The sequence below is a fragment of the Grampus griseus genome, assembly GCF_964374135.1.
Source record: "Grampus griseus genome assembly, chromosome: 18".
Lineage (NCBI taxonomy): Eukaryota > Metazoa > Chordata > Mammalia > Artiodactyla > Delphinidae > Grampus > Grampus griseus.
This window is the reverse complement of record NC_139012.1, coordinates 62,385,834-62,412,621: the sequence shown is the minus strand read 5'-3', so window position 1 is coordinate 62,412,621 and position 26,788 is coordinate 62,385,834. Positions and strand designations below refer to the sequence as shown.

At 43.1% G+C, this 26,788-nt stretch overlaps 1 protein-coding gene across 2 annotated transcripts in view; it reads left to right on the top strand.

The window, feature by feature from the left end:
- Positions 1-19,398: 19,398 nt before the first annotated feature.
- Positions 19,399-26,788, top strand: part of KPNA3 (karyopherin subunit alpha 3) — an 88,771-nt gene continuing 81,381 nt past the window's right edge. The window contains exons 1-2 of one of the 2 annotated variants that reach the window (XM_082675390.1): positions 19,399-19,488; positions 19,845-19,949. In XM_082675390.1, coding sequence (XP_082531516.1) covers positions 19,881-19,949 — 69 coding nt within the window. In that variant the 5' untranslated portion in view covers positions 19,399-19,488; positions 19,845-19,880. Of the gene's footprint in view, positions 19,489-19,808; positions 19,950-26,788 lie in introns of those variants that run through there. The other variant, XM_082675389.1, reaches the window with a different exon arrangement.

Below are 26,788 nucleotides of genomic sequence, written 5' to 3'. Positions count from 1 at the left end.
CTCTGTTCCTTGACCTGGGAAAGAAAGGATGTTCTGTTTTGTAAAGTACTGAGGGACCTAGATGGGTCAACACTGCTCTATTAATATAAAATGAGATTATTCACCAGCTGTTGTTTCACTGCTTTCAGCAGAGCCACTGAAACAGTTGCAAAATAGCAAAGGGTTCCAGATGGGAGCGGCCATTGTTCAAAATCCAGACAACCCAGTGGGCACGTCAGGTAATGGGCTTTGTGCCTGACTGGTGCAGAAATTCAGTAATACATCAAGGGTTTTGCATGATGGGTCTGTGCCATTGGGAAACCACAGCACCCTCCCTTTCCTTCCCACTGGCTTCTTTTTCCCCATTATTTTCCCCTTTTTCTTGTATGACCATAGATCTCCCTAAAAATCTGTTTGAGAGGAGTTACTAGATAAAGTAAAAACAAATCCAGTTAAGGAGATAGTAAATGTTGTTTTGACATAAACTTTGTCTTTTAGAGCCCATGATATGACCTACTGTGTGTTTGATTTTCATACACTCATAGAACATCATCCAAGATGGGAGGGAGGATGCCAGGGAAAGGGATCTATCTGGAGCAGCGCACTCCTCAAACTTCATGTGCACATGAAGTAAGTGGCCATCCTGTGAAAATGCAGATTCTGATTCAGTAGGTCTGGAGAGGGACCTGAGAATCTACATTTCTGAAAAGCAGTCAGGGGATGGACAGCTCTGAATGGCAAAGGTCTTGATTCAGTGTTTTTCCCATTCACATTTTGCAGCACATCTTGCCCAAGATTTAGAAAATACAACCCAAACAGATGATCAAGGTGGCAAAATTGTTCTCCTTAAAACTAAATTCCTGGGACTTCCCTGGTGGCGCAATGGTTAAGAATCAGCCTCCCAATGCAGGGGACACGGGTTCGATCCCTGGTCCGGGAAGATCCCACATGTCCACGGAGCAACTAAGCCCGTGCACCACAACTGCTGAGCCTGTGTGCCACGACTACTGAAGCCTGCGTGCCTAGAGCCTGTGTGCCACAACAAGAGAAGCCACCACAATGAGAAGCCCGCACACCACAATGAAGAGTAGCCCCCGCTCACCACAACTAGAGAAAGCCCCGCGCAGCAACGAAGACCCAGCACAGCCATAAATAAATAAATAAAATTTTTAAAAAATTGAATTCCTTAATAAATACTTTGTTACAGAAATACATATGAGAATAGAGCATCATACAGTATCCATTTTTTTAAAAATGGTTCTCCTCCCCTTTCTACTGATGGATCAGTAGAAAGTAGAAAGATGGATCTACTGATGGATCTACTGATGAATTCAACCTTGATCGTCACTTTTGTTGATTTTCTACTGAAGTGTAAGCACGGGATACCTATTCTCTATTTGGATACAGTTTACTAACCTAAAACTAACTTTCCCACGAAATAATGTGTTTTTTGAGAATGAATTTCCTAGATGGCATCTTGGTCGTGTGACAGGAAAGGTCAGAATCTGGCTCTGCCAATTAGGAACTGAGAGACTTTGGACAAATTGCTTAACCTCTCTGATCCTTAGTTTCTGCACCTAAAAGAATAAGTGAGGAGGGGAATTAAAAAATTAAAAAGAACATTTTTTAAGTGGGAAAATGGGACTATCTACCTCACAGGATTATTGTAAGCTTTAAAACAAGATAATATACTCAAATTACTTACTACATTACATGAAGTAAGTACATAAGCCACGTGAAGTGTTCCATAAACTGAGCTTCAAAACAAACAAAACCCTGAAATTTACATTTAGAATTGCTAAAATGTTTTCTTGTAAACCATTTTGGAAGGAAATCTTTCCAAAACATTTCTCACCCCCTACCTTGTGTACAGTGTATTCTGAATCTAATATAGCTCTTTCCTCATGACTCAGGGTCCTTGTTGTGGACATGAGTGACTGCACTGTCCTGGAACACAGGCATGACCTCAGTCAGGGCGATGATGATCTTGGTCTTTCTAACATCCACCCTCCTGCCCCTTCCCCGACTAGCACTCCCTCAGCCCTCTGTTCATACTTCCACAATAGCTCTTACCACACAGAGGCCAAAATTATGTTTACCCAGTTTTTTGGCCTCAGACCCCCTTTCTTGGGGCAGAGGCCAGGTCCTCAGTAAATGCTATTGAATGAAGATCTCCCCAGTCTCCACTTAAAGGGTTGGGTGTCAGGAACTCAGAAGCACGGCTTGTGTTCATTCATTCAGACACTTTAAAACGCCTCCATGTTCTCAGCAAAGTGCTAAAAGCACTGCTCTATTTTATCTTTAAAAGATAGCCAAAGACAGAAATTACATTCCTCCTTAGAATCTTGTAATGGTTTTTAATTATTGCAGGGCCAAGAAGTTATTTATCCTTCTGGTAAATTTTAAACCCATTCTTTTTTTGTTCTTTGTTCTTCTTTCACTGGCAGTAAGGTCATTGAAGCCAGGCAGCCCTGCATTCAAACATGAATCTACAATGTGATAGTTGTTTGACTCTGGGCAAGTCACTTCAAGACTCTGCTGCTCAGTTTCTAAATCTGTACAACGGGGTAATAACAGTCTGCAGAATTGCTGTGTATATGGAGATGGTAGTAAAGGTATTTCCAGAAGTCCTCTTGGGGAGGCATTTTAACATCCTCTGCTTTGATAATCCCACTAGGGTTAAGGGTAGGGGTGGGTCTCTAAAGGTCCTCCCTGAGTAATACTAGATGGCTATGACCTAGACTTCCAGGGAGCATGGCCTGTTAACAGTGAGGCATTTTACTTTGCAGAGCACAGAAGTGAGCAGGATACCAAGCTGCTTTGTATGGCCAAGACTAGTGGATCACTTCTCAACAACCATTCTCTCCCCACACTTTGTCCTTGTTGCCAGAACCCACTTTCCAACTCTGGAGGCTAAAAACACCAATTAGTTACTACAAGCCTGTAACCCCACCATAGTGGATGAGTTTAAAGATAAATCTTCTGAGATATTTCTGGGAAACACTTTCCTTTCTGATTTAGGGTGGGAGGTAGGGGACACGAAGAGAAATGCTCCTCTTTCTATCTTTAGATGTAGTTATCTGCAGATATAATTCCTGGAGCTATGGCAGCCATCTTGTGACCATGAGGGACAACTCTGAGGATTAAAAATCTACCTGCTGTGGATGGCAAAGGGAAAAGGCAGAAAGCACCTGGGTTGGGTGGTTGATGACATTGTTGTACCTCTGAATTAACCAAACCTGGAAATGATACCTCCAGCAATAATAAACCTTATTGTTTAAGCGATATTTAAGCTATATTTATATTACATATTCTGTTACCTGTTACTTTATTATACATTCAGCATAAAATTGAGGCGGCTGAGCCTTAGAAGTGGGAGAAAAAGGAGACCTGCTGGTAACACAGCAGAAGAGGTGGTCAGAGGAAAGCCAGTTCTATTGAGGATTTTGACTTCTATTGGATGTGCAGTGTAGAACTCTGTTCCACTCCTTTAGGGACGCATCAGTAAATTTCACATTGCTTGCGAATACTTTTGGTGCTAATGGATTGTATGAGGGACTTGAAGAAGGGTTGAAATCTACATCAAGAATGGTGCTTGATGGGGAATTCCCTGAAAGTCCAGGGGTTAAGACTTGGCACTTGCATTGCCGGGGCCCTGGGTTTGAGGGAACTAGGATCCTGCAGGCCCAGCGGCACAGCCAAAAAAAAAAAAAAAAAAATGTGCCTGATGAAAACAGAGACACACCTGGAAATAGCAATACTTCTAGGTTATGTAAGGATTACAGATCCTATCTGTCAGACATCTAGAATGATGCCTAGAATTTAGGACATATGCAATAAGTTATAGATGCTATTATTACCTTGTATTACCAGTAATTTTTTTTTTTTTGGTCTCGCCTTGCGGCTTGTGGGATCTTAGTTCCCTGACCAGGGATTGAACCCAGGCCCTTGACAGTGAAAGCGGGAGTCCTAACCACTGGACCACCAGGGAATTCCCACCAGTATTATTATCTCAGCTCCTGATTTGCATCCAGAAAGGAGGAAGAAATTAGATTCTCATGGGTGGGGCTGTACTTGGGGGCAGACCCAGTAGTAGGCTTTGAGAAGAAGCTCTGTGACAAAGACTGTATGAAGACAAAAAGGAGCCAAGCATTGCTGGCAGGAGCCCTGGCAGGTGGGCAGGGAAGTCCAGCTGAGCTACTGTGACCCTACAGATGGGGCAAAAGGCTGGATCCAGAGGATGGAGGGAGAGGGAAATGGGGAGTTATTGCTCAAAGGGTATAAAGTTTCAGTTATGCAAGATGAAGAAGTTTGGGAGACCTGTTCACAGCAAGGGCATATAACACTACCGTACTGTAAACTTAAAAATGGTTAAGATGATAAATTTCATGTTACGTGTTTCTTACTACAGTTAAAAAAATAGGGAGGATCCCAGTTACTAGAACTAAGGCCTACAGTCAGAACAGGCTCAACAGAAGCCTGAGAATTGTTTGGACAGAGGCTTCCTGAATTTCCCCTGATTAGAAAATTACTGGAGATAGCCTCATCCACCAGAGGGCAGACAGCAGAAGGAAGAAGAACTACAATTCTGCAGCCTGTGGAAGGAAAACCACATTCACAAAAAGAGAGACAAAATGAAAAGGCAGAGAACTTTGTACCAGATGAAGGAACAAGATAAAACCCCAGGAAAAACAACTAAATGAAATGGAGATAGGCAACCTTCCAGAAAAAGGATTCAGAATAATGATAGTGAAGATGATCCAGGACCTCAGAAAAAGAATGGAGGTAAAGATCGAGAAGATGCAAGAAATGTTTAACAGAGACCTAGAAGAATAAAAGAACAAACAGAGATGAACAATACAATAACTGAAATGAAAAATATGCTAGAAGGAATCAATAGCAGAATAACTGAGGCAGAAGAATGGATAAGTGACCTGGAAGACAGAATGGTGGAATTCACTGCCATGGAACAGAATTTTTAAAAAATGAAAAGAAATGAAGACAGCCTAAGAGACCTCTGGGACAACATTAAACACACCAACATTCACATTATAGGGGTCCCATAAGGAGAAGAGAGAGAGAAAGGACCCAAGAAAATATTTGAAGAGATTATAGTCAAAAACTTCCCTAACATGGGAAAGGAAATAGCCACCCAAGTCCAGGAAGTGCGGAGAGTCCCAGGCAGGATAAACCCAAGGAGAAACACGCCAAGACAAATGGTAATCAAACCGACAAAAGTTAAAGACAAAGAAAAATTATTGAAAGCAGCAAGGGAAAAAAGACAAATAACATACAAGGGAACTCCCATAAGGTTAACAGCTGACTTCTCAGCAGAAACTCTACAAGCCAGAAGGGAGTGGCATGATATATTTAAAGTGATGAAAGGGAAGAACCTGCAACCAAGATTACTCTACCCGGCAAGGATCTCATTCAGATTCGACGGAGAAATCAAAAGCTTTACAGACAAGCAAAAACTAGGAGAATTCAGCACCACCAAACCAGCTCTACAACAAATGCTAAAGGAACTTCTCTAAGTGAGAAACACAAAAGAAGAAAAGGGCCTACAAAAACAAACCCATAACAATTAAGAAAATGGTGATAGGAACATGCATATCAATAATTACCTTAAACGTGAATGGATTAAATGCTCCAACCAAAAGACACAGGCTTGCTGAATGGATACAAAAACAAGACCCATCTCTATGCTATCTACAAGAGACCCACTTCAGACCTAGGGACACATACAGACTGAAAGTGAGGGGATGGAAAAAGATATTCCATGCAAATAGAAATCAAAAGAAAGCTGGAGTAGCAATACTCATATCAGATAAAATAGACTTTAAAATAAAGAATGTTACAAGAGACAAGGAAGGACACTACATAATGTTCAAGGGATCAATCCAAGAAGAAGATATAACAATTATAAATATATATGCACCCAACATAGGAGCACCTCAATACATAAGGCAACTGCTAACAATTGTAAAAGAGGAAATCGACAGTAACACAATAATAGTGGGGGACTTTAACACCTCACTTACACCAATGGACAGATCATCCAGACAGAAAATTAATAAGGCAACACAAGCTTTAAATGACAGCACAGACCAGATAGATTTAATTGATATTTATAGGACATTCCAACCCAAAACAGCAGATTACACTTTCCTCTCAAGTGCACATGGAACATTCTCCAGGATAGATCACATCTTGGGTCACAAATCAAGCCTCAGTAAATTTAAGAAAATTGAAAGCCTATCAAGGATCTTTTCCGACCACAATGCTGTGAGATTAGATATCAATTACAGGGAAAAAAATGTAAAAAACACAAACACATGGAGGCTAAACAATATGTTACTAAATAACCAAGAGATCACTGAAGAAATCAAAGTGGAAATAAAAAAATACCTAGAGACAAATTACAATGAAAACACGATGATCCAAAAGCTATCGGATGCAGCAAAAGCAGTTCTAAGAGGGAGTTTATAGCAATACAAGCCTACCTCAGGAAACAAGAAAAATCTGAAACAATCTAAACTTACACCTAAAAGAACTAGAGAAAGAAGAACAAACAAAACCCAAAGTTAGTAGAAGGAAGAAGTCATAAAGATCAGAGCAGAAATAAATGAAATAGAAACAAAGAAAACAGTAGCAAAGATCAATAAAACTAAAAGCTCGTTCTTTGAGAAGATGAACAAAATTGATAAACCATTAACCAGACTCATCAAGAAAAAGAGGGAGAGGACTCAAATTAATAAAATTAGAAATGAAAAAGGAGAAGTTACAACGGACACCACAGAAATACAAAGCATCATTAGAGACTACTACAAGCAACTCTATGCCAATAAAATGGACAACCTGGAAGAAATGGACAAATTCTTAGAAAGGTATAACCTTCCAAGACTGAACCAGGAAGAAATAGAAAATATGAACAGACCAATCACAAGTAATGAAATCGAAACGGTGATTAAAAATCTTCCAACAAACAAAAGTCCAGGACCAGATGGCTTCACAGGTGAATTCTATCAAACATTTAAAGAAGAGCTAACACCTATCCTTCTCAAACTCTTCCAAAAAATTGCAGAGGAAGGAGCACTCCCAAACTTATTCTATGAGGCCACCATCACCCTGATACCAAAACCAGACAAAGATACTACAAAAATAGAAAATTACAGACCAGTATCACTGATGAATATAGTTGCAAAAATTCTCAACAAAATACTATCAAACAGAATCCAGCAACACATTAAAAGGATCATACACCATGATCAAGTGGGATTTATCCCAGGGATGTAAGAATTCTTCAGTATATGCAAATCAATCAATGTGATGCACCATATAAACAAACTGAAGAATAAAAACCATATGATCATCTCAATAGATGCAGAAAAAGCTTTTGACAAAATTCAACACCCATTTAGGATAAAAACTCTCCAGAAAGTGGGCATAGAGGGAACCTACCTCAACACAGTAAAGGCCATATCTGACAAACCCACAGCAAACATCATTCTCAATGGTGAAAAACTGAAAGCATTTCCTCTAAGATCAGGGACAAGACAAGGATGTCCACTCTCGCCACTATTATTCAACATAGTATTGGAAGTCCTAGCCAAGGCAATCAGAGAAGAAAAGGAAACAAAAGGAATACAAATAGGAAAAGAAGAAGTAAAACTGTCACTGTTTGCAGATGACATGATACTATACATAAATAATCCTAAAGATGCCACCAGAAAACTACTAGAGCTAATCAATGAATTTGGTAAAGTAGCAGGATACAAAATTAATGCACAGAAATCTCTTGCATTCCTATACACTAACAACGAAAGGTCAGAAAGAGAAATTAAGGAAACAAACCCATTCACCATTGCAACAAAAAGAATAAAATACCTAGCAATAAACCTACCTAAGGAGGTAAAAGACCTGTATGCAGAAAACTATAAGACACTGATGAAAGAAATCAAAGATGACAAAAACAGATGGAGAGATATACAGTGTTTGTGGATTGGAAGAACCAATATTGTGAAAATGACTATACTACCCAAAGCAATCTACAGATTCAGTGTAATCCCTATCAAATTACCAGTGGCATTTTTTACAGAACTAGAACAAAAAAATCTTACAATTTGTGTGGAGACACAAAAGACTCCGAATAGCCAAAGCAGTCCTGAGGGGAAAAAAAGGAGCTGGAGGAATCAGACTCCCTGACTTCAGATTATGCTACAAAGCTACAGTAATCAAGATAGTATGGTACTGCCACAAAAGGAGAAATATAGATCAATGGAACAGGATAGAAAGCCCAGAGATAAACCCACACACCTATGGTCAGTTAATCTATGACAAAGGAGGCAAGGATATACAATGGAGAAAACACAGTCTCTTCAATAAGTGGTGCTGGGAAAACTGGACAGCTACATGTAAAAGAATGAAATTAGAAGACTCCCTAACACCACACACAAAAATAAACTCAAGAAGGATTAGAGACCTAAATGTAAGACCAGACACTATAAAACTCTTAGAGGAAAACATAGGAAGAACACTCTTTGACATAAATCACAGCAAGATCTTTTTTGATCCACCTCCTAGAGTAATGGAAATAAAAACAAAAATAAACAAATGGGACCTAATGAAAATTAAAAGCTTTTGCACAGCAAAGGAAACTACAAACAAGACGAAAAGACAACCCTCAAATGGGAGAAAATATTTGCAGACGAATCAGCAGACAAAGGATTAATCTCCAAAATATATAAACAACTCATGCAGCTCAATATTAAAAAAACAAACAACCCAATCCAAAAATGGGTAGAAGACATAAATAGACATTTCTCCAAAGAAGACATACGGATGGCCAGGAAGCACATGAAAAGCTGCTCAACATCACTAATTATTAGAAATATGCAAATCAAAACTACAGTGAGGGGCTTCCCTGGTGGCGCAGTGGTTGAGAGTCCGCCTGCCGATGCAGGGGACGTGGGTTCGTGCCCCGGTCTGGGAGGATCCCACATGCCACGGAGCGGCTGGGCCCGTGAGCCATGGCCGCTGAGCCTGCGCGTCTGGAGCTTGTGCTCCGCAACGGGAGAGGTCACAGCAGTGAGAGGCCCGCGTAACGAAAAAAAAAAATAAAAAAAAAAAAAAACTACAGTGAGGTATCACCTCACACTGGTTAGAATGGGCATCATCAGAAAATCTACAAATAACAAATGCTGGAGAGGGTGTGGAGAAAAGGGAACCCTCTTGCACTGTTGGTGGGAATGTCAATTGATACAGCCACTATGGAGAACAGTATGGAGGTTCCTTAAAAAACTAAAAATAGAATTACCATATGACCCAGCAATCCCACTATTGGGCATATACCCAGAGAAAACCATAATTCAGAAAGACATATGCACCCCAATGTTCATTGCAGCACTATTTACAATAGCCACGTCATGGAAGCAACCTAAATGCCCATCGACAGATGAATGGATAAAGATGTGGTACATACATACAGTGGAATATTACTCAGCCATAAAAAGGAACGAAATTGGGTCATTTGTAGAGATGTGGATGGATCTAGAGACTGTCATAGAGTGTGAAGTAAGTCAGAAAGAGAAAAACAAATGTCATATATTAACACATATATGTGGAACCTAGAAAAATGGTATAGATGAACCAGTTTGCAGGGCAGAAATAGAGACACAGATGTAGAGAACAAACGTATGGACACCAAGGGGGGAAAGTGGCAGGGCAGGGGTGGTGGTGGTGTGATGAATTGGGAGATTGGGATTGACATATATACACTGATATGTATAAAATAGATAACTAATAAGAACCTGATGTATAAAAAATAAATAAAATTCAAAAAAAAAATAAAGAAAATTACTGGTTCCAGAGCTCAAGTTGAGGCTTACCCTCAACCTGCCATGTAGAAGTCAAGTTGCTTCAAGAGTGGTATAATACTTTAAGATTCCGTGCTTCCACTGTAGGGGATGTGGGTTCCATTTCTGGTCGAGGAGCTAAGTTCCCGCGTGCTGCGTGATGAGGCCAAAAAAATAAAAAAGAAAGAGTGGTATAATACTGTGTGTGTGTGTGGGGGGGTATGTATACATATAAAATTTCCTCCTCTCTGTGCTTGTATGTGTGCAAGTATGTATCTCCTTACCTTACTTAACCTCTCAGAAGGGCCTTGGGTGTCAACCTAATTTATCCTGACGGCTATGAGGAGCCTTCAAAGCAAGGCACTTGCTTTGGTCAATGGGGTGTGAAAGGACATAGCACAGACACCATTTGAACTGAGGCTTTAAAGGCTATTGTGTATGTTTCCACCTATTTTCTTGCTCTTTGCTGTTCTGGCACAGGAATGGCATGTCTCAAATAAGAGCTACTCCTGCAACTTTGGTCCCAGAATGTGAAAACACACGGAGCAGAAGCACAGCCTTCACCAATATGGCGGCAGACATGATAGCAGAATAAGGAGCACTGGTTGTTGCGAGCCCCTGGGAGTCAGGGAGTCATTTGTTAGTTTGCTAAAGCTAATACATCTGGAGAATCAGCTATTGCCAACACACAGAAGCAGGAAAAATAATAAATCGTTTTCAGCCACTGCATTTTAGGATCCTTGTAAGGCAAAAATAGATAACTGGAGCATCCTGTAAAGAAGTGATGCCAGCTTAATCCCAGGCAGGGTAGAAAGAGAGAAGATAAATTTGAGAAATATTAAAAGGGTGTGTTTGAACTCTTTCAATCACTAATGATAGAATTCAAGCAAAAAATGGAATCTATTGGCTAAAGGCATTGAAAATGATTGAGGACTCAAATGATGTCCTTGTTGTTTCTCTCCATCTCTTGACTCTACCTTCCCTTGGTTGGGTTGGTACCCTGGACTCAGAACAGTGGATTCCAGCAACCTTGAGTACAGCATCTCCAGGCTCATGTCTTTCAAGGTTCAAGTTCAGTTTTCTACTGAGCTTCTTTTCTGGTCCTGCCCACAAAAGCCTGAGATCCACTGAATAGACTGGCTGAGGTCATAGCCCACCCCTGAGACAACCCCTACGGCGGGGGGGAGATGGCAGTGGCTGCAGAAGAGGATATGTATTGGTTATTGGGTCTTTCTTTTTTTTCTTCTTTTGGCCGCATTGCAAGGCTTGTGGGATCTTAGTTTCCCGACCAGGGATTGAACCCGGGCTCTCAGCAGTGAGAGCACAGAGTCCTAACCACTGGACCACCAGGGAATTCCCCGTTATGGGTCTTTCTGTTGAAACTCAACCAGGTTTTTTGAAAGGAAAATTTATTCAGTTATATAACTTTAAAAAAAATAGAAAATTTCATGAACTATTCCAACTTCAGGTGCAGTTTGATTTAGAGCCAAAACAATGTGACTAGGATTCACCTCTTGACTTTTAAAAATTACTGCCAGCTGAGATACTCTTCCTACTGAAGATTTTGAAAACCAAGGAGAATTGCGTTTGGTGAATAGACTACAATCAAGCGTTTGGGGTTTGGGGCTTCCCTGGTGGCACAGTGGTTAAGAATCTGCCTGCCAGTGCAGGGGGCACAGGTTCGAGCCCTGGTCTGGGAAGATCCCACATGCTGTGGAATAACTAAGCCCAGTGCACCACAACTACCGAGCCTGTGCTCTAGAGCCCGCAAGCCACAACTACTGAGCCCACGTGCCACAACTACTGAAGTCCGTGTGCTCTAGGGCCCGTGCCCTGCAACAAGAGAAGCCACGGCAATGAGAAGCCCACACACTGCAATGAAGTAGTAGCCCCTGCTCGCCGCAACTAGAGAAAGCCCATGTGCAGCAACAAAGACCCAACGCAGCCAAAAAAAAAAAAAAGTTTTGGGTTCTTCTTTTTAATTGGTTTCTGCAAACATCCATAGCTATAAGATATCAGTTTTTTGTTTGTTTGTTTGTTTGTTTTTGCGGTACGCGGGCCTCTCACTGTTGTGGCCTCTCCCGTTGTGGAGCACAGTCTCCGGACGCGCAGCCTCAGCGGCCATGGCTCATGGGCCTAGCCGCTCCGCGGCATGTGGGATCTTCCCAGACGGGGACACGAACCCGTGTCCTCTGCGTCGGCAGGTGGACTCTCAACCACTGCGCCACCAGGGAAGCCCCAAGATATCAGTCTTGATGTATGATCATAGGTTTGTGAGTAGTAAGGAATTGTTCCTTGTTTAAGTTCATTATTGTTCCAGCTGCCCACAGAGGTAAGAGTGTGAAATGAATCCAGATCACCCAAGCTTAGATCCTGGCTCTCATACTGATTAACTGTGTGACCTAGGGCAAGTCATTTTAACTACTCAGTGGATCCATCTGTAAAATAGGAAATGGTATTATCTACCTACCTTGTAGGGTTGTTGTTAATAAGTGTGAATCACTTAGAACAGTGCTTAGAACATGTTAAGTAATTAATTATTCTCATTTCTACAGTAAACAAATGGCTACTAATGAAGACAGATTTTCAGAATTATGGCTATTTCAAATGGCAGGGTGTGGCTTGGTTCAGGTTTTGCTTTGGCAGTTAGTGACTGGAACTGTATTTGCTCATACTGTGGGTCAGAAAACATTCTTATGGTATTTTTCTATGTATTTTCAATGTATTCATTTGTCCCAGCCATGTTCCCATCAGTCACTGGGCTATAATCTTCTAAGAGAGATGACTCCCTTTATTGGGCTTCTTTGATATGAAAGAAAACCTGAGCAAAGCTCAACTAAATTCTAAGGAGAAACAAACTAAAGTTTTCTTTAATTAGAATATTTTGCAATCCAGCTTTGAATAGTAAGGACAGAGTATTGTCCTCTATCTTTTTATCATCTCATTGCATAATCTTGCTTCTCCATTTTATTTTTCTTTGAGAAGCTTAGAAAAACCAAAATTTCCAAATGAGTGTGACGTTAGCAGTTCATATCGTGATGAGTTGTAAGTTACCCATAGCTTCTCCTGGTTATTTTTGTTTGGGTTGTTTTGTGATTCATTGAACAATTGTCCTATGAGTCTGGAATCTGGCTGATTGTATTCCTAGCTGTAATGTGTCCCTCTGTGAGAGTGGCGGGGATTAAGCTCTGTGGGCACATTATCCACAGCTCACTCTTTCAGTTTGGGATGCTGTTATACAAGGCTCCAGATTGATCTGAAAGTGGGGAGAGTGGGAGGGGCTGGAGAGATGCTTAGATAAGTTGAAGTACTTTCAAAAGTCCTGAAGTGGGGCTTCCTTTGTGGCCCAGTGGTTGAGAGTCCGCCTGCCGATGCAGGGAACACGGGTTCGTGCCCTGGTCTGGGAAGATCCCACATCCCGCGGAGCGGCTGGGCACATGAGCCATGGCCGCTGAGCCTGCGCGTCCGGAGCCTGTGCTTCGCAACGGGAGAGGCCACAACAGTGAGAGGCCCACGTATCACACACACACACAAAAAGTCCTGGAGTGTGCAAGTAGCATGGGTTTTATCTCCAAGCTAAAGGGTGGTGGGGAGGGGGGAGTGTGAATTTTGCCTCACTGCTCTGCAAGCCAGACTTAGATCACCAACAGACATCCTGTTCAAATGCAGACATTTGCTGGACATGTTCCTGAATTAAATTTTAGGGATGGTTTGGGAATCAGAAATCTCCTGGGTCAATTTATGGGTTTAAACAGCTACCCACACCTTAGGTTTCTCCAGGGCAATTCAACTTGTTGTTTTCCTATAGAAGTTTGATGTCATAAATGAAGAAACAAACATACGTGTATCCGGGGACTTCCATGGCAGTCCAGTGGTTAAGACTCCACGCTTCCAGTGTAGGGGACACCGCAGGTTCCATTCCTGGTCTGGGAACTAAGATCTGGCATGCCGTGTGGCACAGCCAAAAATTTAAAAAAAAAAACAGGCAAATAAACAAAAGTATCCTATGATGTTTTTAATTTTTTAAATCTTTTTGAGTGGCCAGCAAGATTTATTGAGTACTCATGGTATGAAGAAAATATTGGTGTCGAATATTTGAGTCTCAAAAGCTTGAATTTTTGATCCCTAAGCATTAATAATAATAATAGCTTTATTAAGCAATTAAAATGTGCTGGGCATTAACTGACTACTTTACAGGTGTAGGTATTTCTAGCTGTACTTTATAATGTAAATAACTGAAGCTTTGAAAGTTTAAGAACTTCCTGTGGTCACAAATCTAGTAAAAGATGGGAATTAAACACAGGCCTGTCAGTTGCTAAATCTGTGTTCTTTCTAAGGCAGTGCTGTCTCATGGAACTTTCCGTGATAATGTTCTATATCTCTGTGGTCCAATATGGTACACGCAGTATTGGTGGCTAATGAACACTTGAAATGACACTTGTGTGACTGAGGAAATCAGTTTTAAATTTTATTTAATTTTAAGTAAATTTAATAGCCGCATGTGGCTAATGGTTGCACAGCTGTAGGACATCACATTGCCTGGTCTATAAACACTCAGGCTATCGTGATTTCATGCATAGTGGATCTGGATATCGAAGAGAGCAAATGTGAACAAGTAGTTGGGAGAAAAAGATAACCTTTTATCCGAATCAAAGTCATTTAAATTACAGATTTTAAAGGAAGGTAAACCTCAAAAGGCTCACAAAATTTAGGTAGGGAGAACTTCTTTTGGCAAGCTTCTATTGTATATTTTACTTAGGGATTATTAATATATCGACAATGTTGATTATAAGGGACATAGCAACTTGAAAACAGGAAAAAAGTTGTGCCTAGAACTGTAGTCTTACTGCAAGATTCAGTTCTTTAGGCGTTTTCCAATCTAGGAAATCACGAATAACCCAAGTAGTAAGGACAGAGGAGTGTGTTTACAATCAAACTAATTAACCAAGCTTTTTTGATTTCTATTTTCAGGAGTCTCCTGCCCCCAGTTATCCTGTTTTCCGTGAATGGTTTAGAGCTGAATATTTACAAACTGGAGCCTTTACTGCTCAATATTAATAAACAGACTAGGTCTCCTACGAAGGGTGATATGCAAATGAAACATAGGTGCCTACTTAATAGAAGTCTACATGATAGCCCCTTTTTTGTCTGACCTCTGGATTTACGGTTTGTCTGGATAGGTTCCAGCTCTGCTGACTTGATTGTAAAATCTCTTTTCACTAGATACTAACTTTTCACACTTCTTTAATTCTTTCCTTGGTAACCAGTCTACCTAGACTTTTTTTTTTTTTCTAACAATTGACTATAACTTCAGTGTCCTGTGGAAACCCTTTCATTTATACTCGATGAAGGCAGTGTCTCCATGTGTTGTGGGCCAGAACAAGGCACATGGCTCTCAGAGGCAAGGGTCCTGCAGGAGACGGGTAAGCTGGCCAGACCCTGCAGATGCCCCAGCTCCAGGCTGTGGAACTACTCCTGTCCCCATCTCTCTGTGCATCTACACTCAGAGAAACAAATTACCAATATGGGCCCTGGAATCAAATTGCCTAGACCCTGTTTCCTCGTGACCATGAAAGAGTTACTTGACATTTTTTGATCTGACCATGGGGAAGGAGTCCATTCATTCACTTGTTAATTCATTTATTCATTCAGAAAATGCATGAGATCCAGTTATTCTCGGCTGGGGAACACAAATATGTACAAGCCATTTTAAGGGTTTCCAGGTGAGTGAGAGAGACAAGACTCAACACAAGTTGCAGCAATATGGAACAGTAGGTAAGCTCTTCTGAGGATCAGAGAAAGATATGGGTCCTGGCTGGAAAGAGAAATAACTAGGATGAACATAGCAATTTCAAAGCACTTCTGCATGCATTTGAGAACTTCTTACGAAAACCGACGATTCAGAATCCTCATTTGTAGATGAGAAGATGATTCAGGGAAGGTAAAGTGACTTGCCTGGCTTGCTCTGGTAGGTAGTCCGCCCTACGGTCTGATTTTTCAGATTCTGAAGTTCTCTCCACTGTACCATGCTGGGAAAGCTTCAGGGAGAAGTGACCTCTTAGGCTGAGTCTTTAAAGAGGGACCAAATTTGACAGGCAGAGATAGGCCAGGGCCTTCTAGGTAAGTGAAAAAGCAAAAATGTGAAAGCTTGAAAGATTAAGACATACTTGGGAAAGGGTGAGTAGAACATGTTAGCTGAAGCATAAGCTACGTGTACGGGAGTCAGAAGAGAGAAAAGTATACTGCAGTATGACTGCATCACACGTGGTCTTAACCACTAGACTGAGGAGTTGAGCAATGATTTGACAGTCACAGAGGGAGTGGACTGTACTGAATACTGGGAGAAGAGGTAAAATCAGGAAGATCCGGGAAGTGAGTCAGACTGTTGTGGAGAGGATGGGGGAGGCAGGGGAACCTGTTAGGAGGTATTGGGGGAGGAAGAGCTGGATTCAAGAAGTATTGAATGGTGAACTGACATGGTGACTAGGTGAGGGAGTTGAAAAAGGCAGGGAGTAAAGACGGTTAGCTTTGAGTGGAGTCCCTGAAAGAATGTTTATGCCATGAGCAGAGTTGGTGGATTTGCAGAAGGAGTTGCCCTAGGGGGAGAATCTTGAGCTCCTTCTTGGATCTGTTGTGTTTGTGTTGCCTTCTGTGGATTGTCACCTGACTGTCCACTGGGAAGGTGGGTAGTGAGTCAGAGGAAGAAGAAAAGTTTGACTGACTACCCAGGCAGAGGGGCCTTCCTTCCTGTCTCTGCTCTGCTCCCCACCCCCCTGCTCTTTAATGTAAGTGCCTGATGAATACAATGTTTGGTAGATGGTGGACACTCAAAGTATGTTTGGAAAAGAAATCCATTTGAAAGAAGAGTTGTCAGAAGTTTTGGGACAAAGGCAAAGACTAGAGTGAGGGAAAAGAGGAGATGGTGGCTAACGGTGACAAGCCCCAAATTTGAGTCACTGGAGACAGTCATTTCCAAGAGATGAAGGACTTTGGAAGGCCTGGTGGGGTTTCAAGTGGTAGAAACCTGGTCTAGTTAAGAATGTGGAGGGACTCTGGGGTCAGGGTACTAAATGTGTGGATGTTGAAGTCACCAGGAATAATGGCAAAGAGTAAAATTGACTAAGTTAGACTTGGGCAAGAAGGGACCCTGCTCTGGACCCTGCCCTTTCTTTTTTTTTCCTGTGCTGCACAGCTTGTGGGATCTAGTTCCCCAACCAGGGATTGAACGCAGGCCCTTGGCAATGAAAGCTTGGAGTCCTAACCATTGGACCGCCAAGGAATTCACGACCCTGCCCTTTAGAGGACCTGACTCTGGCTCTCTTCTGCTGCACTCCTCCCCATGGGAAGTCCATGGAGCCAAGGGGTCATGCTCACTGGAACCTGTGCTCCTAGGCCCAGCTCTGGGTACCAGGGCTCTGGGATTCCCTGTTCAAATGGCCAAGCCTGCTTCCAGGGCTTCTTCCCAGGCTTCTTTTCTGGGTCTGTTTTCCTGGGGGCACATGACGCCACAGTTTTGCACACTTTAGGCCTGAGCAATGGCCAAAGGGCATCTCTTGCGGAGGGTAGGGGGATGTGAATAGAGCTTTGGAGGTGAGTGGGTTGGTGCCAGGACAGGGAAGAGAAGGGGAACAAAAAGTGGGCTGGGGGCTGGCTTCAATCCTTCTTTGCATGGTCACATTCTGAAGCAGAAGTCCAAGAAGTCAAGAAATTTAAATTCAAACCCAGACTTCCAGGTTGTAAAGGAAGCGCATTTGTCAATATCAAAGGTTAGAAGATATTTTGAGTTTGTAAGCTTGATTTATAACTTTTAAATTTTAGATATGTGACATGTAGAACTCTATTTGGAATCTTGCCCTCACACATTAGGAATCAGCAGGTTATAAGGATCTTCATGCTGTGAGCCTTGACACCCATAACACGTTTGGGGTGATAACTTGTTTTATTGTCTGTCTACTCTGATAGATATGAAGTTGTGTGGAGGCAGGATACCAGGCTGCCTTGTTTACAAATATATCCCAGTGTTAGTACGACTAGCCCATGGTAAGTGCTCACTGAATATGTCTAAAATTCTAAAATGGTAACTTACATGATTGGTGATAGCAAGTGGGTGAAGAGAAGAGGTACAAAGGGGTAAAATAATCTGAAAAGAGAAGTTCTTGTTAAATTGTAATGGAGATTGAGCAACAGTCTGGAAGTTTCTCTTCAGTCAATCAGGAGGAATGGCAAACATGCAACTTCTATCGCCTTAAGAACTAGAGTTGAAGTAATCTATTTATTCATTCTAACCTTTAGGTGTTTTTTCTCCCCATCAACTGAGTGTTTGGACCAGGATCACACAATGTGAGGGCCTGGAGTTCTTAAGTGACTGATTCCCTAAAGTCCACTAAAAAATATAAATCGACATTTTTAAATGAAGAAAAAAGAACCCAGCTTTTTGGTTTCCCTTGAAAAATGGGACCTTTGTCAAGACCGGCCCACGGTCCAATATGGCAACAATGGTCTGAAGCCTTTAAATGAGCCTGTGTTTATCAACAAGCCACCACCCATCACTCACAAAAGTGGCCCAGACATAGCCAGGCCAGGAAAGGCCTCTTAATTCATGACCCCTGGACCTCGGGCTCTCTAAGTCCCCTTTGCTTTGAAAGAATATCTTCTTCAATCTCTTCATGGTTATATTTCTCCCAACCTTTGAATGACCTCAGTGTCATTTGAACTGTACTATAAGATCACTTGTATCTGCCAGAGATTCTGAAACTAAATTATTTCACATACATTCAGAGAAGCCCACCTGCTCCAGAAAGCAACTATTAGCGTTATGGATCCAAATTTCCCGTGATCATTCCTACGATGACCCTAAAAGGAGATGCTAGACTGGGGAGTCTGCGGATCAGGGCTTGACTACTTCCTGAAGGCTGAGAAGATTATGTGTGGTGGCAGAACGGAGGTATTGAGGGTACATAAATGCAGGAACTGCCAGAGTGGAGGCTGCAGAACGGGGCTTGGGAGGATGATGAAGAAACAGACCCTAGAGCGCTAATCTGTTCAGGTAGTTATTGATTATTCACGACGTGCCAGGCACTGTATTAACAGAGGGTTTCAGCAATAGACCTACCAATGTCCCTACTTTGAGCTAATTCCGATGCAGTAAGCCAGGTAACACACACACATAAACACATATATCACATACATGCATATGTACATGTCAGGTGGAAATAAATGCTAATTATAAAACCAAAGCAGAGCAAGGGAACAGCGAATGAGGGTGGATGCTATTTCAGGAGACTCCGCCCACCCCACCACCCCCACCCCCACCTCGACCCAAAGAAGCAAGGGAACAAAGCACGAACCATGGATTCGTTTCTAATTTTCTAGGCTACGGGGAGAGAGGTGCGCCTCCCAGGAAGCCCCGCCCCCTCCCTGTCAATGGGGCGCAAAGTACCAACTCCGGGGAAGCTCCTCCCACCCCACCCCGCCCAGAGGCGGCCTTGGGGGCGGAGTCTCGCGCCCAGGCGCTCAAAGCGCAGCGCGCAGAAAGCCGCGCGCTTAGGGTTCCCGACATTCTCCTGGTTCGGGAGAGTTATCCCCGCCGAAGAATGGCATGCTGGGAACTGTAGTTTCCTGCCGCAGCTCCGCGTCTCGGGGGCAGTAAAAGCGGGTAAGTCTGGCTCCATTGCTAGCACATGACTTGCAGCTCCGAGGGGTTGTGGGGAGTCCTTGCTGGGGGGGCGGGCGTTGGCGGGGGTCATCCCGAGAACCATCGGGCACATCCAGCCGGCTAGCATCCAGGCCGGAGGCCGCCTGCGTCACGTGACTCAAGGCTCTGCAGGCGCCCGCGGTTCCTCAGCGCTGTTCCCGCCCCGCCCCTCCCGTCTGTCCGCCTGAGCCTCCCCCGGCGCTGCTGCCACCTCGCGCTCGGAGGCGTCACGGAACGTGCTCTCCTCTCCCCCTCCCCCTCCCTTCCCTCCGGCCCTCCCCCACCTCCCCCTCCCGCGCCGAGACTCGCCGCCGCAGCCGCCGGAGTAGCCGCCGCCGGAGCAGCGCGTAGCCATGGCCGAGAACCCCGGCTTAGAGAACCACCGCATCAAGAGCTTTAAGAATAAGGGCCGAGATGTAGAGGTGAGTGTGCTTCCGCGGCTGGGGCCCGCCCGGCTCGCCCGCCTGGCCGCGCCGGCCCCGAGGCGGCAGGGAGGGGCGGGGGGCCGGCGCCGGGCTGGTTCTTGCCGGCTCGCGGTGGGTCGGAGTTGGCCGCCGCCTCTCGTCATCGCGGCTAGGGGCTGGGCGGAGCGGGCGGCGGGACGCGGGCCGGGCTGCAGCCGCCCCCCGGAGCTGCCGGCGCAGAGACCTGGAAATACCGGGGTTTTCGGCCCCGTCACGCGGGCGCGGCCTGCTGTCGGCGAGGAAGAGGTGTGGAGCTGAGGCGGGGTCCGCGGGCCGGGGCCTCGCGGGCCGGGGATGCTGCCGCCCGGATCTGTCGACCGCCCCACCGAGGGGGCGGCCGCGGCTCACGCCCGCTCCCCATGCAGCCTTCCGCCTGGCGCAGCCCCCTCAGTGCCTCCCGCGCTGCCGCACATGGAGCCTCGACTCTGCCGGTCCCCGCGCCTACCTTCTGCGAGCCGGGCCCAGGCGGGCGGTGGCGGCCCGCAGAGGGGGGTGGGGACCAGCCGGGTAACTGACTTGTCGGAGGGTGGTGGATGGGGGAGGGTAGGATGCGCCAGGACCGTTTTCTAATATTCCGGTGCGGTTCTCTGGAGCAGTCGTGCTGAGCTTTTCCAGCTCATACTCTCCTTACTGCTGGCATTTGGAGCAAGCTGAAGGTGGACAATAGTTTACCATCTATTGTGTGGAGGCTTTGGAAGAGACGTTGTTCCGACCTCCGCGCACAGGACCTGTTTTCTGAGCCTTTTCTTGTAGTGGGGGTGTGCATAGGGTGATCATTTCTTTGACACGTTTTACTGAAATAAATTGGATACGTACGTTCATACGGCCTTGTATATATTTCTTGCTCCAAACTGGTAGAATTTCCAAATGATTGCAAAACTGTAAACATTCATCGTGGTCACTCTGTTGCTACTCAGCATGTTGCCATTGTCTCATTAAGGTGACATTAGCAGGTACTATTTGCAAACTCGGCTTATCCAGGCAGCGCTAGAGGTCTCTGCAGCTACCAAAAGCAGTGTAGTTTAATGCACAAACTTCACTGGGACTCTCACCTCTGGATATGTTAGGGGGAAAGTGTTTCAAGTCCACAGCCTCCTTTTCTAATACTAGGTGACATGATTTGCAGTTTTGTCATTCTTGCTAAGGGGCCATTGTGACTAAGAAGTGTGCATTTTATCCTGTCCTAAAGAGAGAAGGTGGTGAGGGAAAATAATGCCAGTCAGCGTTCTGTTTTGTAGAAAAATAGAGAAAACACAGGCCATTTTTTGGAGCTATAAAATTACATACCAATTAGGAAATACTATGGAATTCCCATTTGATTGAGACAAATAAAGTTCATCTATCTCTGTCCTGGTCATGGCTAAATTTCTTTTGTGAGAAATATTGATACTTACAAGCAAAAGTGAAACCTAGGAATAGCAACAAGAAATTTTGTAACTGCCTCTTGTTTTTGGTCCACTTGATGATAGGAGTTAAGTTTGAATTTTGCCCATCAGTATTTGTTCTTGAAGCTAACTCCTATTATAAAACAAAAGTTAATGTAGTTTGAAAAAAATACGTGTATTGTTTGTACAGAAAAACTAATTAACAGTCTTTCCTCTCTTGGATACTGGTACAAGTTTTTGTCTTATTTTTTGCCCCTATTGTTTCTGGCAGCTCAGTGATACATAGTAAGGACTTCTGCACATAATAGGCACACAGTAAATATCTGCTGATAATCAGAATGTAACCAGTGACTTCTGGATGCATGCTTGCTAAGCCTTTCAGCCTGAAAATATTGGTGACATTACAATTCCCAGGATTCAGGAGGGTAACTAAGGCATGAAATAGCAGACATTCAAATGGTAGTTCCATGTGTCAGACACTATACTAAGAGCTTCATGATACCTCTTTTAATCCTGTGACAACTTTATGAGCTAGGTGTAGCATTATCCACACTTTACAGGAGGAAAGTACTTTAGATGAGGAAACTCAAGACTGTGTGTACAGCGTGCACAAGGTCATGGAGTGGGTATGAGCATTCATTCATTAATTGTCTATTGGGTATCTAACATTGTTCAGTCTGTACCTCAAGGAGTTTACCTTTACAGTTCTGTAGGAGTGTAGGAGAGTAAACTGATAATTACAATGCAATACATCAGTAAGTGTATTCTGAGAATGTGTGAGAAAATCCTGACTTGGAGCTGAGCAGTCAGGGGAGATGTTCTGGTTGATTCCTAGTGGATGAATGGGAGTGAGCTGATCCTGGATGAAAGAAAGTTGGCCTGGGAGAGGGAGAGAGCAAGGAAGGGGCATTCCAGACAGGGAGTGGTAATTGAAGAGTCCTGAGAATGTAGGACTCTTCAGTTACTGCTGTAGTAGGACTGCTGAGAGAGAGGGATGCTAGAAATGTGACTAAAGGATGAACTGGGGTCAAATCTGATCAAGTGACTTTATTGTAGAATTTGGTATAACTGAGACTAGACACCATATCTAGTTTAGTCTTAGCCATTTTAGAAACTATATTACACTAGAAACTTATGTTGCAGCTTAGCTCTGTGACTAAATAGCAGTGATTATCAGGCTATTTCAAAAACAGTGAGATGTACTTTGATGAGATAGCATTCCTACTTTTTCACACATAGGATAGATAAAAGATATAAATTATACAGCCAGCTGATACACAAATAAGATGCTAGGCGCAAGAATAAAATACATATTTTCTAAAAATAAAAGTGTGGGGTTATGCTAGGGAATTGTGAGTAGGGAGAGGGTTCAGGAAGAAAGTAGTTTCATAGTCATTCAGTTGGGAATAGCTTCATAGAAGAAAGGTTGGTGAATTTTATAGAAAGTATGGACTAAACTTGAACAGGGCACCTGAGAAATTAGTGAATAAAGATCCAGGTGAAAAAGAAGAGATTAGATTAAGGAGTGAAGAGATGAGACTTCCAGGTGGCTTGTGGTGGTCTGAGAATATTTTTGTGGCAAAGAGTTGCTTGGAAACTTCTTGATATAGAGATCTGAAGGAATTTATTCTAGAGTAGAGTTAGGAGGTGTAGCATGATTACAGGAATGGAAAAAAGGTGACTGGCAGTAATATGTAGAATTAATTCTGGAGGAATGGTACTGTTATCCCATATGTAGGAGGAATTTTCCCAAAAATTTGAGATCGGGGATGGTCCTAACATGGAATGAGGATTTGAACCTCCTCCTCTTCCCTTGTTCTCTTCCTCTTCTGTGTGAAGCTCACAGGAGAGAAAAGGGATAACGCTTATCCTGAGGTTTATAGATGGAGGTAGGGGAGGGAGTAATTATCATGGACAGCAGTTCAAGGCTTGGGTAGGGTGAATGGATTTTGTAGCTACAACTAGGAAATACATAGTTCCATTTAGTAAATACTTAAAAATCAAACATGCAGGTAACTGCCATCCAGGTCAAGTTTTTCTTGCTCCTGTACACTTGAAAGATATGACATTTTCATCAGTGACAACTAATAATTATTTGAAAATTCTTAACACTTACTGAATGTTTACAGTCAACCTGTACCAAGTACTTTATATGGATTATTTATCTAGTCTTCACAGTCCTATAAAGTATGTATGTATTATTATCCACATTTACTTCCAAGGAAACTTGAAGCCTGCGGTTCTGAACTTACTAGCCCCAAGTCCTAGGTGGTTTAAGTGGCAGAGCCGAGACTTAAAGTGCAGCAGCATGACACTGAAGCCAGAACTCGTGCTCACTGTGCTTTACTGTCTCTTCACTGAGTGGAGCCTAAGACTTGGCTTGTATGGATGCACATCTGAAGGTTAATTAATGGGGAAAATATTTAATAAATCTTGACTATATCAGGGAAATTCCTATTTTGATATTTTAAAACCTTGCAAATAAAAACTTTTGTCATCCTATTTATCATTTGATTTATTTACCTTCTACTTTTTCACTTTTGCAAAGTTTCCTTATTAGTAAGAAGCCAGTTCATTGGTTTCACTGAAAAATAAGAACCCATATCTTTGGCCTTAACACTTAAACTTTAGGCTTCAATTTCTAATACTAGGGATAAATAAATATCTTCTCATTTGTAAATTCATCTAGCACTACCAAACTTGCTTCTCTCTTTGGAACCTTTGTTGGTAAGAAATACTACCTAACTGTTCAAGCTTCAAACCTTATCCTTGACTTTGACTCCCTTCCTCCCTTCGTTCACTTTTCTGTGTTAGTCATCTGATGAGCCCTCATATTTTTACCTTTGTTACCAACCTTACCACCCTGCCCTAGTTTAGGCCCCTATCACTGTCTCCTATACAGGTGTGATAGTGCACCTGGTTTCCCTGTATCTTCCCTCCCCAGTGAACTTATGGATTGATCTTTCTGAAACCTTTTTGTGTTACTTCCCTGGCAAATCATCCCATTGCATTCAGGATAAAATTAAAGGTCCTTAGCATGCCTCACATAATTTCATAAAAAGGTCTGCCTTGGGCTTCCTTGTGGCGCAGTGGTTGAGAGTCCGCCTGCTGATGCAGGAGACATGGGTTCGTGCCCCGGTCCGGGAGGATCCCACATGTCGTGGAGCGGGTGGACCCGTGCGTCATGGCCGCTGAGCCTGCATGTCCGGAGCCTGTGCTCCGCAACGGGAGAGGCCACAACAGTGAGAGGCCCACGTACAGCCAAAAAAAAAAAAAGGAAAAAAAAGGTCTGCCTTTTCTACCTCACCTACTGCTTTTCTTATATTTCCTATATATTTTGTATTGCTATCCATGATAAAGTACTTGAGATGGGGCTGTAACCAATACGTTTCCTTCCCATGCCTTTATATATGCTGTTCTCCTGAATGCCTTCTTTTGCTATCTGTTTGGTGGGGCTCACTCTGGCAAACTCTTTCTTCACTCATACTCCTTCATATATCTCTGGAACACCAAGATTGCAGTTCTGCCATACCATGTCATTATAGTTCAAAAAAACCTTCAGAGGCTTCCCTGGTGGCGCAGTGGTTGAGAGTCCGCCTGCCGATGCAGGGGACACGGGTTCGTGCCCCGGTCTGGGAAGATCCCACATGCCGCGGAGCGGCTGTGCCCTGAGCCATGGCCGCTGAGCCTGTGCACCCGGAGCCTGTGCTCTGCAACGGGAGGGGCCACAGCAGTGAGAGGCCCGCGTACCGCAAAAAAAAAAAAAAAAAACCTTCAGAAATTCTCCACAGGGCCTTTCCTGACGAATAACATACTACAATCAGTCCCTATTTTTTCCCTTCTCTCTGTTTTTTTCTAAGTGAGTTTTCCTTTACCTCTTTGGGATAGGTTGCTGTGATGTACAACAAATTCTGTGTGTGTATTGCAGCTGTTAAAGTATGTGGTCTGTCAAGAAGCCCACTCATGGTAGGGACGTTGGGTCATTTAGACCAGTATATAAAATTTAATAAATACTCTTTAAAAGAGACTAGATAATGTACTTGGAGTGAAAGGTACAGTATTATTCTAAAATATTAATAATTTCTTTTGTTATTGACTTTATGGCATTGATACCGTTGCCTACAACCCTCCTTTGACAATCTCTTCTGCTATAATGTATTTATGTAACATAAACTAATTCTTGTTTGAATGATAAAGAGGAATGATGTTAGTTCATGCAGAATTCATGTTGGTTGATATTTGATTTTTACCAGCACATTAACTATTTAGCCCTCCCAACTAGCAGTAGTTGAACACAAGTAGTTGAAGTACAGAAACAGTTGAAAATAGCAAGCCCAGGAGTATGCCTCTTGGCTCCAATTAACCATATGTTCTGTCTTAAAGGTGCTGATTGCTCCAACCGTCTTGATATGTTTTCCTCTTTCTTCCTAATTTTGCAGAACATGAAGTTTTTCAGGAATCTATACGTCATATAGCAGGTACACTTATAATTATCTTTTCTCAAATTCACTATCTGGACATATAATCTTTCCTGGTCCTTCTGCCTCATTGATTACTCTTCTTTGGTTGGCTTTGCTGGTTCTTCTTTCTTCCCATTGATGATAGGCATGCCTTGGGATTCTGTCCACAACTCACTTCTCTATTGGCTTTTTCTTACCCACATTAGCAGTTCCCTTAGTTTTAACGGTCACTTCAGTGTGGGGAACATAAATCTGTTTTAATCATCTGCTGGAAATTAATCACATGAGCATCACATCAGCTTCTCAAGCTCAAAGTGTTTAAAGCCTTTGTTTTTTCTTTTTTCTGTTTATGGCATCATCACTCTCACTGTGACCTGAACTTGAAATTTGAGAGGTTTCTTGGACTCCTTCCTCATCTTCCGCATTCAGTCAGATGCCAGTCATGTAGCTTGAATCTCTGTGCTGTCTCTGGATTTGGGCCCTGCCTCTCTATTCCACTGCCTCCAGCCTACTTTCAGCCTTATTACTTATCATCTGGCAGTTTAAAAGTTGCCTCCAAAGTGGTGTTCTTCCTCCAGTTCATGAGATGTTTTAGTGAGCCTGATACCTGGTTATTTTTCAAGGTTCTGTGTCCGTCCCCCAGCCCCCATCCCCACACCTTTAAGCTCTAGCAACACTGAACTTCTTATATGCTTATACATAATCTGGAATCCGGCCCTCCCCTGCTTGCCAATTCTGTTTCTATTCTCAGGGTTATCCTGCTGACTGGAATATCCTTCCCTCCCTCCTGTTGCCTGGTTAATTCCTACCCCTCTTAAATACTCACCTCTGGATTTAGCTCTTCTGAGAAATCTTTCTGAATCTCCCTTCACCCCCCCAGGTTGTTAGGAAACTTTCTTCCCTCACTGTGGTTAGATAATACATTTTTATTATGTTTTATCTGTTTCTCCTA